We start from the raw sequence: 18500 nt of genomic DNA, 5'->3' as shown, positions 1-18500 counted from the left end.
GATATTTCCTCCCACAGATCAGGTTTACTCCTGCATACAACATATATTTCTTTAACTTGCCCGTTGTAGTAAGTCTCTGTTGGGTCAAAAGCGGATCTTTGAGCCAACACTCTGTAAAAACCAGCAAGCTTCTACATGTGTGGATATCCACAAAGATGTTTCACGGTTTTCTCACCATTTAAAGTTCCTGCTGCGAACAGCAGAAGGAAGTCATTTTGCAAGACAGGAAAGGGGTGTTTAAAATGTTCATATTTCAAGAGGTTTAAGTTCAAGACTTTTTGCAGGGGGAACATTTTATCCTAGCGGAGAAAAACAATATTCAGAAAAATTGCTTTTCCACATTTCTGCCATGCATGCTCTTTAAATGTGTCCCCCAAATGGACAGCCAGCTGAAGCACAGAACATAGACTTTGACTAAACCAGGAAATGTATGTATGATTTGCCATCTTTTCCAGGCGTACCCTCACTGGATTTTGCAACTCTCCAAAAATGTGTAATTGTGCATAAATCATAAAAATGAGTTTCCATTGCCAGTCTGAACCTGTTTAATCTTCTCACATCGAAAAGAGTACTAACAGAAGAGGGCGCTAACTTCCCGAAGGGCAATTTAAAGACCCAAGAGAAGGAATTTGGCAATAATTTGTGGTATTATGCAATAGCTGAGAAGAAGCATGTAAGAACAAAAATGGTATTTCTGGTAGAGCACCGAGAGAGAGGAGGTCCAACCCATCTCCTCACTCTCTCCTGGCTACCCTAAATCCACTTGAGGAGCGAATATTATAAAAATTAGAACGGTAATACTGGAATTCTATTTTGAGATACATTCATAGAATAAATTATAGTGTATTAATTCAAATACAAAAAAGGTAACCTCAGAATTGACTTTTTCAGACTTGAAACAAAATATGGTCACTGAGACTTAAAAAAAACATCAATGAAGCATTGGGTCTCTTTCAATGTCTTCAGATGTATATGCAGGTAGTATGGTACATTGAACAATCTTCAGTTAGAGACCTGTGATGTGCCAGCCACAGAAAACACTCATTTGCATTAAATAAGTATATACAATCATAAAAAATTGCTTTTTTGTGTAAATGCGAGCATGTAAAAAGTTTTGTAATAAAATTAGGCTGACAGTACAAAGACATTTGGAACATCACAAATGGGGCACAATCATCAAGCTTTTTATCGGTTGCAAACGGGCCGATTCTGTGAATCAGCCAGTTTGTGACCGGTAAAAAGCCCTTTCCGATGCATCAACCTAAATGCATTCGCAAAATTGCGAATACCTATTTTGCAAATGCATTTAGGTATTCGCAATTTGCGATTCCCTAAATGCAATGCATAGAGCAATTTAAAAATGCGACTTTGCATTAAGGATTCGCAAGTTGATTGTAATTGCAATTCCTTAGAAAAATGCACAAAATTGCATTTTTCAATGTGCCATGAGGCGCATACACATGCCCTTAGTGCATGTGTGTGCACCAAATGTACATACTTATCTTTTTTTGGGGGTGCTTCAGGGGGGGCCTTAGGCCCCCTGGCACCCTTGCAATTGCATTCGCAATTTGCCATTACCTATTTGCTAATCACAAATTGCGAATGCTTTCCCATTCATTCCTATAGGCCTTAGGCCTGCATTCCCTATAGGAATCACTATTTATTTTGCAATTCCTACATGCTTAAGGAATTGCAACTCCTAAATAGTGATTCCTTAAAAATCGCTATTAAGGAATCGCAAATCCTTATGTTGATGTTTGTACCCCAATATCCAGTAACCTAAGGGAAAGATTCAACTTATTAAAACGCAGAGAACAACGTCAAGTCATTTAGTATGACAGAGGGAGTTATGGCCTACAAAGATTAAAATAATATAAGAAGCACACTCTCCTGTCAAGAGCAAAGGTGTTCCCAATGAGAATAAGCACTACAAGATTGTGAATCAAGGTCTGGGAAAAGTTGCTGTTCAAAAGATTGAATGAAGGTAAGCAGTGGGGTTTATTTTACTATTATATATATTTCTGATCATCTGGGTATTGTTTATGTACTCCGCCAAGAATCTCAAGATTTCTGCATTTTTGTGGTCCATTCTTACTTTCAAATGACTATTGCAATTCATCCATTTGTGTGCCTTTTAGTCCATATTAGTTAGGTGAGTAGTCAAAATATGTGACTTTCTCCATTATGAATTTCAAACCCTCTGTCTAATTGTTATTTTTCTAAATAAATAATCGAAGCATAACACTTTATCATAGGGTGACGGCATTCCAGGCGCTCTTGGTGATCCCGGTTTCCCAGGACCAAACGGCTACAAAGGTATTGAAGGAGAACTTGGTCAACCGGGTCCTGGATATCCAGGCCAAAAAGGAATACGCGGTCTTCCAGGTGATCCGGGCGTTAATGGATTTCCGGGGATTCCAGGTCCCCCTGGTCAAAAAGGTATGACAAAGATGTGTTTGGTCATTATACCACCACCAGTTATTCCAGTGGCACAGTTATATGGCAGCCTGCCAACTTGAAGTACCTATTACAGGCTCCAGTAGATGATTTTATATTGCCTGGGAAACATGTGGATTTCAAGGCAGATGACTCAGAGGTAGAGTTAAGCTGTTATCAGGTAGTGCAACTCTACTATTTACTAGAGCGGTAGAGGTGAGACAGAGGTAAATAATAGTGCTTCTAGGATCACCAGTTGCTGACTGGCATAATGGTCCATGCAATGGCTCCTGAGAGAACAGCGACCCCTGGGGGTATATTGCTCCCCAAACACAAAAACCCTAATGGCTACATGGAAGAATATGAGAGTATGTATTTAGAGGGCCCACCACTTTCCTGTCACTCTTCACTCTGCTAAGATACCACTCAGACTTTACCCAAACCCTGTAGAGTAACGTTTTTGATGAACGATCTCTTCCTACGGTAGAAGAAATTTAGCCAGTGGATTCTACTCTGTATTTTGAGTTTCCTCCAGAAATTGGTGGGTTTTTAGTTCCTATAAATGAGGCTGTTAATATGCAAATGCATACATGATTTACTAAAGCACAGTTACAAACTCCCTTACGAACTTTCTCAGTTAAATTGTTCATCCTGTTTTTCAATTTTTTTTAAAAAAAACTAGAAAAATAGTAAAAACATTTTCTATCTCTTTACAATTCTGAGAAAAGTTTCTTTTCACTCTCATAAAGTGAGGTTATGATGTCCGATAGTATCAGGAATTGACTTATTAGCTATAATGATTGACCATAATGGAAATGAATGTGCAAAAAAAATGGGCAACAAGGTGATGGACAAACAAGGAAATGGCAAACCATATTGTGATATAACATTGCCGGTGGTCATGTGGAAACATCATGTTTATCTATGCTTTTCTTTGTTTTGTTTCCCAATAAAAGGAGATCCCAGCTGTGACGAAAATGATGACCAACAGAATGTCATACTCGGAGCAGGTACAGTACATATACAAAAATTGCATCTTGTTTAATTTATTGTTTCAGAATTTTTTTCCTGCTTCATTTATGATAGCTTCCCATTGACCTATAGAAACTTGACAAAGGATGTGGGTTGGAAAGTGGGAATCAAAATATTGTGATACAACCTGTAAAAATAGTGACTGTGTAATATCAACTACTTCTTTATCGTCAAGTAATAGTAAATCTATCTATCGTGACAATGTAGTGGCAATATAATTTGGAATCAATATTTCTGAATACTGATACTTTTTACAACAGTAATGTGGCATACAACTTGACAAAGCTTGACAACTAAATATCTGATAGCTACCATATATCTCTTCACAGTGAAATGCAATGTCACCGGATTACTTATGTTTTGGTATATGTCAAATGTATGTACTGCAATTTCCACAGTTCTTATAGAGACTGATTTTAGTTTGACAGATGAATGTATTATTTGTCACTTATTCTTGGATGTGACTTAAAGGTTCCCCATTTTCAGTGTCCTCAGTTCCCATCTGGTTATAAATAGGAGTGCACTAGTTTGTGAATTCTGTTTTTTAAACCTTCACAAAGTACTAGGAAATTGTTACAACTTAGTGAAGGTTGGAAATTCTAAAACAGTCCTACGTTTGGGTTAAAATTGTGCTTTTGTAACAATTTATGTTGAAAATTCCAAAGAAAAGCTCTTACATAAAGTTGTAGCAAAAAAGGCTGCTGACATTTTCTCTGTTGGCTGGGTTATATTGGAGTGAAAAGTATATTGCAATGCTGTAAAACCAAAGTTAAGCTGGAAAACTTTGCAAACCAAATTAACTTCGCAAAGGACAAAAATCAAGAACTTCACAAACCTTGTCTGGCAAAAAAGCTTTACACAACCAAAGGGAGGTGGGGTTCCCATTATCTTTCTTTAGTCTCTGAACCGCTAACTTAAATGATCTCCCACCACAATTTTAACCTTCTAATTTTGTACTAAATATATATATATATATATATATATATATATATATATATATATATATATATATATATATATATAATCAGACCATTTTACTTCAATTCAATAGGATTCCATTGGCGTCTCATACGAATCTCCTCCTCTAAGAGAGCCACTGCAATATGACATTGTGCTCAACCAGAAACCACCATCTACTCCTAAAAACAGTAAAGTCCTATACTTTTGTAGACCATGAAATAAAAAAGCGTCGAGGTATCGACATTTTCCTTGGACCGCCGGCTTTCACGGGGAAATCCGGGGAGACTAAGGTATTTTACCTATTGGTGCAAAGTCCGCATTGACTGCCCCTGCCCCGCCTGTGTTCCTGTGAAGCTGGACGTTGCGGAGTAAGGGGACCAAGGGAGCCGGCCGTGGATGTTCTTCGTGATGGATTTTCACACAACCTACCTGTCCAGCGCGGACCCATTGTTTTGCATCACTCCGCCACACCACCCACCCAGGCTGGACGTTACAGTGCCTGCTGGGAACTGCAGTTTTTTCATTCACACTAAGCTGCTATGGGTGTGACAACTTCATTAGGGGGAGGAGCAGCGAGCGCTGGGAAGTATTTTACACAGGTGGAGACTGATGGGTGTGTTCTTTGTTGGGCGCTGAGGAAGGCTGTCAAAGCCGAAATGCATTCGCCACCGCTGCCAGAAGATGAATAAAAACGAGCTGGCTTCTCAGAAAACCCCTTCGGCCTCTGAGTCTTTCTTGCAGAGAGGGACTGTTTCCACGATATATATATATATATATATATATATATATATATATATATATATATATATATATATATATATATATATATATATATCCCAAGATTTTCTCCACGTTTCAAGAAGAAATGCAGGACACCCTTTCTTCTTGAAACGTGGAGAAAATCTTGGGATACACATTTCGTGCCTGCCGGTGGCCTGGCGGGACCGCCCTGTGACAGCCGTTCTTGTTTACCGGCATTTGGGGAGAGAAAATATATATATATATATATATATATATATATATAATCAGACCATTTTACTTCAATTCAATAGGATTCCATTGGCGTCTCATACGAATCTCCTCCTCTAAGAGAGCCACTGCAATATGACATTGTGCTCAACCAGAAACCACCATCTACTCCTAAAAACAGTAAAGTCCTATACTTTTGTAGACCATGAAATAAAAAGAAAATCCTTATTCTTGCAAGAATTTTCAGCAATAGTGGGTTTCCTGAAGCTTTGTAAAGGATTGTGGATAATCAAAGGTTCAACCCAAGTTCTGCTTATGCTATTCTCCTTGTTACTACTATACACCACACCTCCCCTTGGCAGAAGCTGAGCAGCAAACCATGTGGCAGCCACTTAGGTGACAACTTAGGCCCCTGTTTACTTTGCTACTATTCATATAGTGGGGAAGGAAACCAAGGGCTTTCAAAACTAAACTATCAGGTAGCACAAGATGTCTAGACGTTCGCTCACTGTGCTCGAATAGTATCCATTTCAATTTACTGAGTCTCTCAAATATCATTAGGTAATATTAAATGTGGCTACATGTAGACAAAGTGCTGAAGGTATACATTATGTTAGCCTCTGCTTTTGTCATATAATTGACATTGGACTTTACTTACACCTAGTTTGGCAGTGATAGCCTGTTGCTAACCAATGTTCTGAGGTATTCCTACATAAAGTATGGTTGATACATGACATATGTTCTGTTCATGCCAGACAAGTGTTTGTGCACTGTTAAAACTATTTGATTTACTTTCTTTAGTACGGAATTGCGTGCTTCTAGACTTGCTTCATGCAAGAAATCCAGTAATGCAATTTACTACAAAAGGTCTGACATATATGTGTTAAAAAATGCAAACAACAAGTGTGCATGCTTGCCTGTGCATGGATAAGCACAGTAAGGCCAAACCCATTGTCAATTCCTGAGCACCTGACAGGAAATTGTGAATGAACCAGTCAATATGGATGCTAATCTTTATCTCAAACTCCACAAAGCAAGTAATGATCCCTAATTCCAGAACTGAGCTATCACTAGCAAATAAGTCAGGAAACATGCAAGCAGATATAACAAGAAAGCCCTAATTTTATACTGTGCCTGGTAAATACCATCACCCAAGGGTGGGGTATTTACTAGCTGCATTGAGTAGCTATTATTCAGAGTTTTCGTTTGGGAAGAGAGTAATTACATATGTAATTGGTTTTTTCTACATCAACACGTTTTCCTTTGGTGAATTTCAACAGGATTAATCAGTAAAGGTTTGGTAGCAGAAAATTGCGACATACATGGGGAATGAATTGTGTAGACAACCACTTCCACCCTACCTCACTCTCCCCATGACCAACTGGGAAAGATCATTGTTATTCCGCCTTAGGGCGGGCTCTGTGAAATTTTTATTGGGTTTCCCTTTGGGTTATTATCATACAGCACATTATAACCCATGTCCGTGCGATGGTACAAGTACACAGAATGATTTGCACTTCCCATTTTTCTGCAAATTGTATTTCAAGTATATCAACTGGTTTTTAACCTCATATTTTAGAAAAAGAAGACCTCTCTCTTTAGGGGAGTCTTATTTAACGTTGCTTTCACTGGATACAGATGAACTAACTTTTCGCACAAGCACATTTTTGAGACTGATATCTCGTGTACGCAAAATGATGGAAAATCCCTAAAAATTTGACCTATGAGAGCTATAACAATTTTTTTTAAATTATGATCACTGTAATTGATTTATTCATAAAATGGTACTGTTTGTTTTTATTGTTGTACTTTTATGGATTTTATGAAATTCGAATAAAGGTATTTTGAATTCAATTGAATTGGAGAGATGTGGTAATTACTGCAGTAATCTGAATTTCAGTCCCTCTGCAAACTCTTGAATACATAGGGATACAAATGGACCTCATAGCTTGTAATTAGATGCTGGGCATTGCTGTCTCTGCAAAACAAATGGGAAATCTACCAGTCAACCAAGTAATCCACATCAGTGGTGGCTCCGTATCATTGACTTCGTGCTGCAGCATTGCCTCACATTGATGTCCATTAACCAAAAAGCTAGGGGTAGCAAACAAGCCATCACATACCCTTTGACCAGAATGACATCACAGGAAGTGACATCGCACAACTCTTATGGCTTTCCATGACAGGGGCAGGGTTGACCTGTAAAATGTTAATAACAGGTACTGCGGCATTGTGTCAGGTGTCTGTAATGCAGTGACCTCCCTGACTGATCTCTCTCTCCAGATCACAGTGTCTTCTGCGAAATGTACATTTTTCTTTTCCTCTCTTTTTAAAAATTGTTTCTGTAAAATGATCACAAACGCTGTTTTAAACATTTGCAGAGATAGGTGGTGTAGGAGAGTAGGGTCTGCTATCCTATGGTCACCCCAATTTTTTGCTTTTGCTTCACTGGTTTTCGACTTACTGAGGCTGTGGGCCTGCTAATCAGACCCCCAGCCTGCTGTTCTCTCTCTAAATGTATGATACATGTGCTATAGGTACATACCACAATTGGAAATGGACTCCTTGTCAGCCCCTGTACCATGCACTATAGGTGCTCAGGGCATAGGTGCCACCAAGGCCTACCAGGGGCTGAAGCATAGCTTTTGCCACCCCTGGCTGGTTCTTAAATTGACACAACTGGCTGATCACTCAGCTGGGGCAAGTGGGTGTAATCACCCCTTGCTTAGATATAGTATACCTATATCTAAACCTATATCTGGACACATATAAACCTGTGAGTCACGCCTATGGAAGGCCTCATCAATCCTGGAGGCGGAGTGCGCGGTTTTATGTGAGACGGAGCTCTGGCATGAGCTGAGCCTGTCTGCAGCTGTCGGGAACAACTCCCTAAGCTGATCCGGGATAATGCCATACCATATACTCTTAAGCGCCTTATAATCCTCGCGGTTATATAGCAACTTTGGTTTGGCTTTATCAAAACATGTTGTGTAAGGTGTCATACGAATTGGAATACTACCCCCTCGCCAGTTCTGGCGACGGGGGTAGCATTCCACCCTTCTAGAGGGATAAAACATGTTACTTTGCTGAAACGCGGTTGATTTAAAAATGAGCCTCAGATCCACAAAATGGATGTCTCTGCCACAGACACAGGTCTGGCCTCCTGCTGCTGACCGAAACTCAGCATATGGTGGCCTGGACAAAGGGTTTCCTGTCGCAGGGCGGTGTCAAACCACCCCAGACAGGAGATAGTGGATTGTAGCAGGGAGGTTTCAAAGAAACCAGACACTGCCTGGGGAGCACAAGGCTGCCCCTTGCATAATCCGGCCAAAGCGGTTCTGGGGCATCCCAGCCCCAGTCCCAGCGCGGCCTGGATCAAAGGAAAGGGGTGTAACCACCCCCTTCCTGGGTCCCACCCATAGGAGGGGACCTAGCAGGATGTCCAGCCCACCAGATTCGATTAAGAGTGGGAGTAGTGCCAATGCAACTTAGATCATCCTGAAGAAACATAAGAAACGAATTCTGGACCCTTCGACATTCTACTCAACATAGAAGACTGAAGAAACTCCCTTGTGGTCAAGGAGTGACCACCCTGTGCATACAGGCACCATCCAGCCCTCGACCCTTGCTTTGTTGCAGTTCCCGCCGGAACTCGAGCGACAGAGATCGACGAGATCAAGCTTGCCTGCCTTCTCCCAGCCCGATCCACAGTTCCTGCAGAGCTGAGACCCGTGGAGGCGACCGGAAGCGTGGGGCACGCCATCTTGAAAAGGCCACGAGACGCTGACCGTGCAGCCCACGAGTGACCCTCGAAGCTGTACACCGGGGTTTGAGAAGCCCCCACCCGAGCTACACTTGCACCAAAGCTCACCCCTCCACACTCGACGAGTGCTGCGTGGGGCCCTTCTGCTTGTGTTGGCTCGACGCGTTGGCCCGGTCACTTGCCAGCTGGCTTGTGGCCCCTGTGCCGACGAAAACTTGAATACGACTTGCTTTTCTGGTTGCTCCAGATCTGCACCAGCTCCTGTGAAAAGGAGCCCCCACTCTGACCCTCCTGGTTCGAGTGAGAAGCAATCTCCCGGTTCCGCGTGGATTGCTTTTGCCAAGTGCTGTTTGCTGCAATCTTGAAGCCGACAGTGCTGACGGCGAGAGCCTGCGTGGGACAGATCGTGACCTGCTCCTGGACGTCCCAGATGCCCCAGAGCCCACGTGACAGCGGAGAGAAGCCTCTCGACAACCATCTGATTGCGCCCGACATTGCCTGGTTCCGTCCTGGTTCCACCCTGGTCACTGCTGAGTGACCCAGACTCTGTCCCATCTGCTTTCAGATACATATCGACTTCGATCCGCCCTTGGATCACACCGGACACTTCTGCTTCCCATCGCCTGCAGCTTCTTCAGCTCCGAGCACCAAGAGCCTGCGTGTCAAAACCGACGCCTCTTCGACCCTGTGCGCCCACTTCCTGTGGGTGAGGTAACATTGCAACGCCGGTGTTCCTACACTGGTCCACACCTCTAGGGTCTGTGTCTTAAGTTTTGTTCCTCTAGGTTCAGCTGAAGTATCTTTAAACTCACTTTGTGTAACTTTTACGCACCATTGACATTGCATTGGTGCAAGCCGCACTTTCCGTGCTGCACCCGAATTCCGTGGGCTACTCCCGACTTCAGCATTGCTAGTCCTGACTGCTCCCAGCGATTCTCTAGGCCCTAGGCCTAACCACTGTTCGATTGGTATCTCTTATACCATTTTTTTAGTATATGGTTTGAGTGGCCACCGGCCCTCATCTAGAATTGTGCAACTTTGTATGTTATACTGTGCTTTTGATTTAACGCTTGTGCCCCTTTGCTCATAAAGAGTACTGGGGATTAATTTAGAAATAAACACATATATTTTTATAATATATACTTGTGTGGTGTCCTTTCATTTGATATTACAGGATTGTATGTGGTAAAAAAGCTCGCTTAACACGACCTCTTAAGTTAAGCCTTTAAGGCTGCTTAGTCCATGCTACCACTAGGATAGCTTGTCTAACAAGGTTGACTTACAACCAGACATCTTTGGGGTTTGTTTGGACTGATACCAAGTGGTTCCAGAATTGGAAACACTACATATCAGGCCAACTTCTCACAGGTGGCCACTACAATTTTTTTTAAACTTTTTTTTTTAAAATATACACATCTGTTCACTTGTGCAACTGCAAAGGACGCTATATTTTAATTGTTTTTTGATCACCTTTTACAAAAACAATTTTTAAAGAGCAAAGTCAACGTTAAAGCCAAAATATCAACAGTCAAAAATAGATCTTTTGGCTTTATCCATGCGTGTTTATTTTAGCAATGGTCATCAGTTGGAGTCAGGGCTCCTGCAGGTCACACCTCTCGGCCTCGCCTCCAGGCTCCTGATGACAGGGGGAGGAGTTGGCTGAGCGACAAGCTATCTATAGATTGTTGTTTAAATACACAGCACTCTGTAGGTTGATATCTAGAGTGTACATGTAAGGGGTGTAGTTATGATCCCCTCCCACAGCCGAAATCTATTTGATCCCATTCAGCAGTGTTTGTAAGTCAGTGTGAGGACCAGTGAGTAACCGTATGTTTGTGTGTGAGTAACAGTGAGTGAGATTGTAAGTGAGAGAGTGAGTTTGAGTGGGGGAGAGAATGAATGTGAGAGGGAGAGAGTATATGTGAAAGTAAGAAAGTGTGAATGAATGAGAGTGTGTTTGTTTGTATGCTTTATGATTGTGAGTCTGCTTCTGGCCTTGGCATACTCAGTATAATTCTGGGCTTTTGTTGGCACCCAAGGTAACATGCAGAGATTGGCACATACTACAAAACATTCTTATCAGTGGCAAAATGCTGGCACTGGGAACTTGCAGGAAGTTTTTGGAATAAGAGAGGGCATCCAAGGCAAAATGGAGACCCTGAAATACTGGAAATAATTTTTGACGTAAGGGGACATCTATGGCAAAATGCTGCTGTTGGCACACTGGAGATACTTGTTTGCCTCAGGGAGGGCAACCGTAGCATATTTGGGTTGAGGGGGTTGTCTGGGGGAAGCAAGCCATGATAAGACGCTGGCTCTGGAATGCTGGAGGACATTTTTGACATACAGGTTCTATATATCAATGGCAAAATTCTTGTACTGGACAATTGTATGTTATGATTGTCATAAGGGGGTATCCATAAGGAAATGCTGGCTTTGGCACAATGAAGGTAATTCTTAATATATGAGGAACTCTCAAGGCGAATTTTGAAAACCTTTGAGTGAACTCAAGGCAGGTATTACTCTTCACCACTTTCAAAGATCATCAGCCACCACTGTCCATAATTTACTTGTTTTGTCATGATAAAAAATGTTTGTTATTGCTTGCTTGCATTGGACCATTCACATATTTAAATTGATTTAACTCATTATGTAGGTTCTAGCTGCCGGTTGGAAGCTCCCCGGGGACCTGCTGGAAGGAAAGGATTTCCAGGAAGCAAAGGTAACGATTATATTTTTTGATTAATAATGCAATAGACAATTGCCAGATTGCGTAACTTCTAGGTGACCAAACATCAAATACAAACCGAAAAACAGAAGGACAGAGAAATAATACAAAAAAACATGAAAGACTTAACCAAAGTTTTTACTAAAACTAAGCTCAAACATCAAATCTAAGAGAAGCTTTAGCCGAAGCAATGTCTGTTAGACTTAGATTTTTCAGTGGGTTTACCCTCAGACTTCTGCTTTTTGGCCTCCTGGTTTTGGACTTGCGTTTGCTGGTTTAGTGCCTCTGCGCACTCTCTCACTCCTGTTCAGTGTTAAAGTGCAAACGCTCCTACTATAAAGTGTGTTATGAGTGGTTTTGCATGATTGGCTTATTTGATTTACTACTAAGTCCCTAGTACAGTGCACTGTGTGTGCCCAGGCCCTGTAAATCAAACGCTGCTTGTGGACCTGCAGCACTGATTGTGCCACCCCCACAAGCAGCCTTTCAAAGGGTTCTCAAACATTCCACTGCAGTTTCTGCGTGCAGTTTTTACTGCCATGTCAACCTGGCAAGTGCACCCACTTGCCAGGCCCTAACCTTCCCTTTTCTTGCATGTAAGACACCCCTCAGGTAGGCCAAAGCTACCCCTTAGGACAGGGTGTAGTGTATGTGAAAGGTGGAACATGTACTGATGTGTTGTACATACCCTGGTAGTGAAATACTGTGCATTCCGTTTTCACTGTTGAAAGGCTATCTCTCCCATAGGTGAACAAGGGGCCTGCTTTGTAACACTTTTACAAATGTAGCTGGCCAAGGGGAGCTGATAGAAAAGTGGAGTTTAGTATGCCTGAACTCAGGATTTAAATATGCATCTTTTAGTAAAGATGATTTTTATATTGTGTGTTTGGAAATTCCTCTTTTAGAAAGTGGGTATTTACTTGCCTAATCATCCATGTGGCTCTGTCTCTTTTGTGTAGAAGATGTCTCACCTTTACACTGACAGGGCTGGGGATCTGCATTCACACTAGACAAACACAAGGGGGGGATGTTGAGGTGTGTTCTGCCTTTCCTAGGTGACTCATAGCCAGGCTGAATATACCTGGCTGCATTTAGATTAGTGGGAGGGGTTGTCACTGGCACCTGAATGGACTGTGTCTGCCTCTCACAAAGCTGTCTCCACCTCCTCTGGCAAACCTGGCCTGAGCCAGGCTGAACTTATTTCTGTATGCAGTGGAACTTTGTTTGTACAAACTTCAAAGGAAAATGTGGTATAAATATTGAGGCCCTGACACCAGGACTTTATAACTCTTGTCGATCAAGAAACCTGCAAGAAGAGCTGGAGAAGCTGTGAGGAGAGACTACCACTTTGCTGTGTGCTTTGCTGTGTTGACCTGCAGTGGCTGATTCTGACTTGGGCAGTGAAAGGACTGGAGTTGTGACATCTTTTTTACCTGAGTTTCCCCAAGGGCTTGAAGTAGAGCTTGCCCCCTGTTCAAGAAGTCTCAGGAACAAACAAGACTTCAAGTTCATCTGCTACCAGCACTGGGAACTGTGTTTTTTGTGCTGCAACAGAAGAAAAAGCAACCCAACGCCATCAATGACGCCTCTGCCGGCTCCATGACCCAAAGGCACCGTAGATGACACGCCACACTTTGAACAGCAACCCTGGTCTCACCAACGACGCAGTTTTGATGCCGCCAGAGATGCACTGCTTGCACCATGAGTTGTGGGCACTGCACTCCGCACAGCCTCGCTTCATACCACCGTCCTGGTGTCCCCAACGATGCCACAATGCCTTCAACAGTGCCGCTGCCTGCACTGTGACCTGTGAACACTGCTCGTGGACAACACAGACCACCTCCTGCTTCACACTGCAGCCCTGGTCTCACCAACTACAACGCTCCAAGCTGACATAGACGCCGCTGCCTGCACCGTGGTTTTGGGGCACCACTCGTAAGTTACAAGATGCATGGCCCCGTCCCACACCGCAGCCTTTGCCTTCCGACATCAGTACCATCAACAACAGTTCATCAGCCGACGACAGCACTTCAGCAATGCCGCTGCTGGCACTGTGACCAGCTAGCATCTCAACGTGCACCGCCCCACTACGCACCACAGCCCTGGTCTAACCAACTCCAATGGATGCTGTCACCAAGCTGCAGCCTGCACTGCAACCTGAGGGCAATGCATGACACACACTGCTGCACTTTGCACCGCAGCCCCAAAGCCCGCTGACACCAGCGCTCCTGACTTCAACCACACAGAGTTCGATCCGCAACACGTGGGACTACAAGGGCCAGATGACTCCAGCACCAACCTCCGGAACTGGGTAACAACCTGCCAACTGCAGTATGTAGTCTTGCTTGGCAATGTTACAGTGCAGTGTTTCTGAGTATTTTGACTTTTATGGACCCCGCTGAATCAATATTGGAATCAAGGAACCCTCATTAAATCATTAGCTAAGCAATTTCAGTGATTTGAACCACAAAACAAAACACAAAAATACAGAAACAAGCATCCATGAAACAAATACATAAATGCTGAAATATTTAATTTAATTTAAAACAAACATAAAAATTTATATTTTGATTGGGAAAGCTGAAGCTTTTATAAATTATATTGAGGCCTCCTATTATCAATACTATATTCTGTATGATGTACTTGCATTGCATCCACAAATCAATCTGAGGATACCAACTAAATTTTTAGCCTCAACTTCAAATTCCAGTTTAAAATGTTCAATTTCACATTGTCCTTGTTTATTCATATAGACTTTATTAATCTGTTAATATTTAATTTTATAAGCAGTTGCAGCCCCCCTTTGTCGGTGTGGCAGACCTCTGGGAGTCCCTTGAACACCAGTTAAGAACCACTGTTATAGTGGTTTAGGACTAGTAGTGCAAAGTGCCTGACAGATACTTAGTATAACCAGTGACTATGTAAAGGATCTTGGTTTAAAATAATTGTATGTAAATTTAACCCATGTGACTTTTTTGAAATGTTAAGCAAAAGGCACACAGATGATGGACGGAATGCAGACCAAATCAAACATTCACCCCTAGTCGAAAGATCCCGGTTTAGACCCAGCCATATGGAAATCAGTCTTGACTCTGTGCCTCATGGGAACAGTCCAGCCCGATGCTTGTTTCCGGTCCATGGGGGACCTGGCTTGGCAGTTCAGACTGAACTGTTCCCATGAGACAGAGGGTCAAGACTTATTTGGATATGGATGGGTCTAAACTGGGGTGGCATGGTGAGCAAAAGAACGATGGATTTAATCCAGTTCTCTTGACTGGGGGTGAATGTATGATTTATTCAGCATTCCGTCATCATTTGTTTGCGTAGCACTCATGGGAATAGTCCAGCACGAACTGCCAAGCCAGGTTCTCCCTGGACCGGAAACAAGCATGCTAAAATGTAGCGCGAAATTACAGTTTTGCATTTCTCATAAATTCATAACATTTATGCAGTATCTCATGTAATTACACAAAAGTAAATTCGACAAATTTCACATGCCGCTACAAATATGGTGGCGTGTAGGGGGTGGTGATTATTTAGGAGTTCCTGGCACTGTTAAGACTCCACCATTATCATTCAGGAGAAAACCCTCCATTTTTTGTGTAGCCGACTTTGACTGCGGTCACACGTTTAGACAAGGTAGACAAACTACCATCACTTAAGGCACTAATACTACACGTTTACAGAACAGGTGAGGAGCCAAAGAACTATATGCTGATAGGACTTCAGCCATCCACTCAATCTAAACACCATGAATATGCCCCCTTTCCTCCCACCCGCGGCTTCTGTCAGTACTTTGCTTAATAGCAGAGGTGCTAATCTAAAAAACTCCACTAGCAGGCCATCTTCTTTTTGGTTTCTTCTGTATGCACTTGTAAAAAACAATTAGATTTCCATTGTTCAAGTATGTTTACCTGGTATTGTTCCCATCTTTGAACATCAATTATTACATTACGATCTGTGGATTTCCATTACTTTTGTTGTGGGCCATACTTAGTTCTATAAATCCTCTCACTTACAAGTTTGGCATCCACAAGGTTGAGAAACCCAATTCTGAATCATATTAGAATTGACTCAGTTGACGAGTCATTTGCGCTAGTTGTGATTTTCCAAGTTTTTAATATTTTTTTCCAGCTCCTTGTGTTATTGTTTCTGCACTTGGTTTGTGCAATTCTCAAGCAGCAGAAGTGTGTTCTGCACTATGATCAACAGTGTGTCACTGGTGCTGCCAACACTGTGGTAGATCTGGAGAATTCTGGGCCATCTCCAGGATGCACTTGAACACATCTTTGTGAACTCCATTTACACTTGAGCATCTCAGATATGCTGCAAACATATGCAATCATGCTCCATCTCAAAACCTATGGCCTCCTGATACACAAAGCCATTTACTGCAGGGAATATCTACATTAATGACTGACATCAGAATTATGCAGTAGTAATCCCCACGAAAAATGATGAGAGTATGAGTAGTAAGGGGTGGTTTCAAATGTAAATTTGAATTCCCACAAAGTCATATTTATGAGTATTTTCAAGATGTTACCCACCCCTTTCCAGCCTGGATAGGTCGCTGTTTTATTCCAGCAAAGTGTTTGTGTAACTGCCCAACGGGGTGACAAAGGGAACGGATCACTGCTAAACTTGATTTGACTGTAGGAAAAGGGATTTCTCCATGAGGAAATATTTTCACTTCTGAGAAAAAAAAGAAACATTTTAAAAAATGGTATTTGCACTTCAAGCTGCCTTTTAACAGTACACAATTGTAAACTATGTACAATAGTGCATTGTCCAAATGGCAGCCTTCAAAAAAAATCACATGACTTACTTAGAAGTATGCCTGGAAAGCAGTTACTACTGCTAAGTTTTGTCAATTAGGGAACATTTTAAATCTGCACCCTTGAGCAATAGTACATATTCAAGGGTAGATTTGATTTCAGCTAGAATCTGTCTATGAGCACTGTGAGAAACCCAGTGACCGGGGGCAAAGGTGTGAACGTAGATATATATGGGTATTTATAGGGCGTGAACCTAGCTGAGGAGCAACAGAGCACAGGTAACTAAAAGAAGCTAAATATAATGTGATAATAACACATAAGCAGTGCTTTAGTTATGCTGGGGGTTGTTGGTGGACAGCACTGATATTTTTGGGGGAACAGGACTTATTTTTCATCAATAGAATTTGACCAACTGTAAGAAAAGCAGAAAATGGAGGCGAAAGGAAGCAGTAAGAGAAAGCTATGAAAACAAAAGAAGAAAGAAGGAGAAAAATAACTTGTAAGGGTGAGAAAAAGAGACACTAAACCAATAGTGGTGGCAGAAAAGTGGAATAAGAGGAATCAAGACTGGGCATCCTTGTTATTTCACAACCCACCCCTTCAGCATCACTGGAAGCGGGCTACTAAGAAATCCCCTTACTTTGTTTTGCAATTCATGCACTACATCCAAATCAACATCCCATAAAGTAATACGTGACTAACTGGTCCTCTCTACAAACGCAAAGAGGAATCTAGTTTTGTGATGTATACCGCCCTCTGTTCGTTATTCGTTATTTGTTATTTCCTCCTGCATGGTTTAACAGCTTGATTCTTGTCATTATTCAGGTATGAGAGGGATACCCGGGTTCTTTGGAGAACCGGGCCCTGATGGATTTCAAGGGTTTAAAGGATCCAAAGGTGAAGCAGGAACCTCCGGCGTGCCAGGACCAGAAGGTAGCGTATCAATCAAAGTTCATCTTATGGTACCTCCAAGACAAATTCCCCGTCCGACATTTGTCCTGAACACATTGCCATCATTTAAGTTTTAGACGCACACTATTCTGGTTGGTTATGGAGGGTTAATGAAACATTTCTAGAAATTTGTCCTGAGCATTCCTTAATAACTGCAATTTTAGATTGGCTTTTCTAGTGAAGTTGCTCTTCCTCTTCTGGGTTCCTCTTCTTCTAAGGAACCGACGTGCTAAAAAGGGCTAATGAAGTACTCTTAAACTGCTAAAACAGTTGTTTGAATTGCTCTTGATTTTATCATCAGTTATATTTTTGTTGAAATAATTGGGATTCAGATGGAACACTGGCATTTACCCATTTCAGCCTGACCCTCCTTTCATATACAAGCTATTTTCACTTCCTTTCACATAAATTTTTAATTTCAAATTTGTTCAATCTTCAGAATAGTCACTGCAACACCCTTTTCTTCACTTCCGGTTTCCTAATTTTAAGTACACATTAGAATGCACCGACTTCACTGTTTTTCCTACTGAATATGTTGTTGGTACCACATTGGTTAGGCAGACTTTGATTCCTATAAATGGTGCTGATACTCAAGTTTTTCTATTCTAGAAGATTTACCTGTTAACATTTCACAATAGGATTCGTTGGACCTCGCGGAGACAAAGGCTTGCCCGGTTTTCCTGGGCAGGAAGGACCACAAGGTGAAGAAGGACGAGTAGGCGTTCCGGGATCGAGGGGGAAAAAAGGGGCCACAGGTGATGTTCTAGGAGCTTCAGGAGGATTTCCAGGAGATCCAGGACCACGTGGACCACAGGGTCTAAAAGGTGAACAAGGACAACCTGGAGTTAAAGGCGTCAGAGGTAAGCCTTTCTTTCTGTTGGATATT

General features: G+C 42.1%; 1 protein-coding gene across 1 annotated transcript in view; it reads left to right on the top strand.

Annotated features, from left to right (window-relative positions):
- The window catches only part of COL4A2 (collagen type IV alpha 2 chain), a 656575-nt gene that overhangs the window by 486338 nt on the left and 151737 nt on the right, over positions 1-18500 (top strand). Inside the window, exons 25-29 of the mRNA XM_086934754.1 lie at positions 2256-2439; positions 3393-3446; positions 11817-11882; positions 17489-17596; positions 18253-18474. Of these exons, the coding sequence (XP_086790880.1) occupies positions 2256-2439; positions 3393-3446; positions 11817-11882; positions 17489-17596; positions 18253-18474 (634 nt within the window). The remainder of the gene's footprint in view (positions 1-2255; positions 2440-3392; positions 3447-11816; positions 11883-17488; positions 17597-18252; positions 18475-18500) is intronic.

Source organism: Lissotriton vulgaris, chromosome 8 (assembly GCF_964263255.1).
Source record: "Lissotriton vulgaris chromosome 8, aLisVul1.2, whole genome shotgun sequence".
Taxonomy (NCBI): Eukaryota; Metazoa; Chordata; class Amphibia; order Caudata; family Salamandridae; genus Lissotriton; species Lissotriton vulgaris.
Note: the sequence above shows the minus strand (reverse complement) of the source record. Positions and strands in the feature narration are given on the sequence as shown.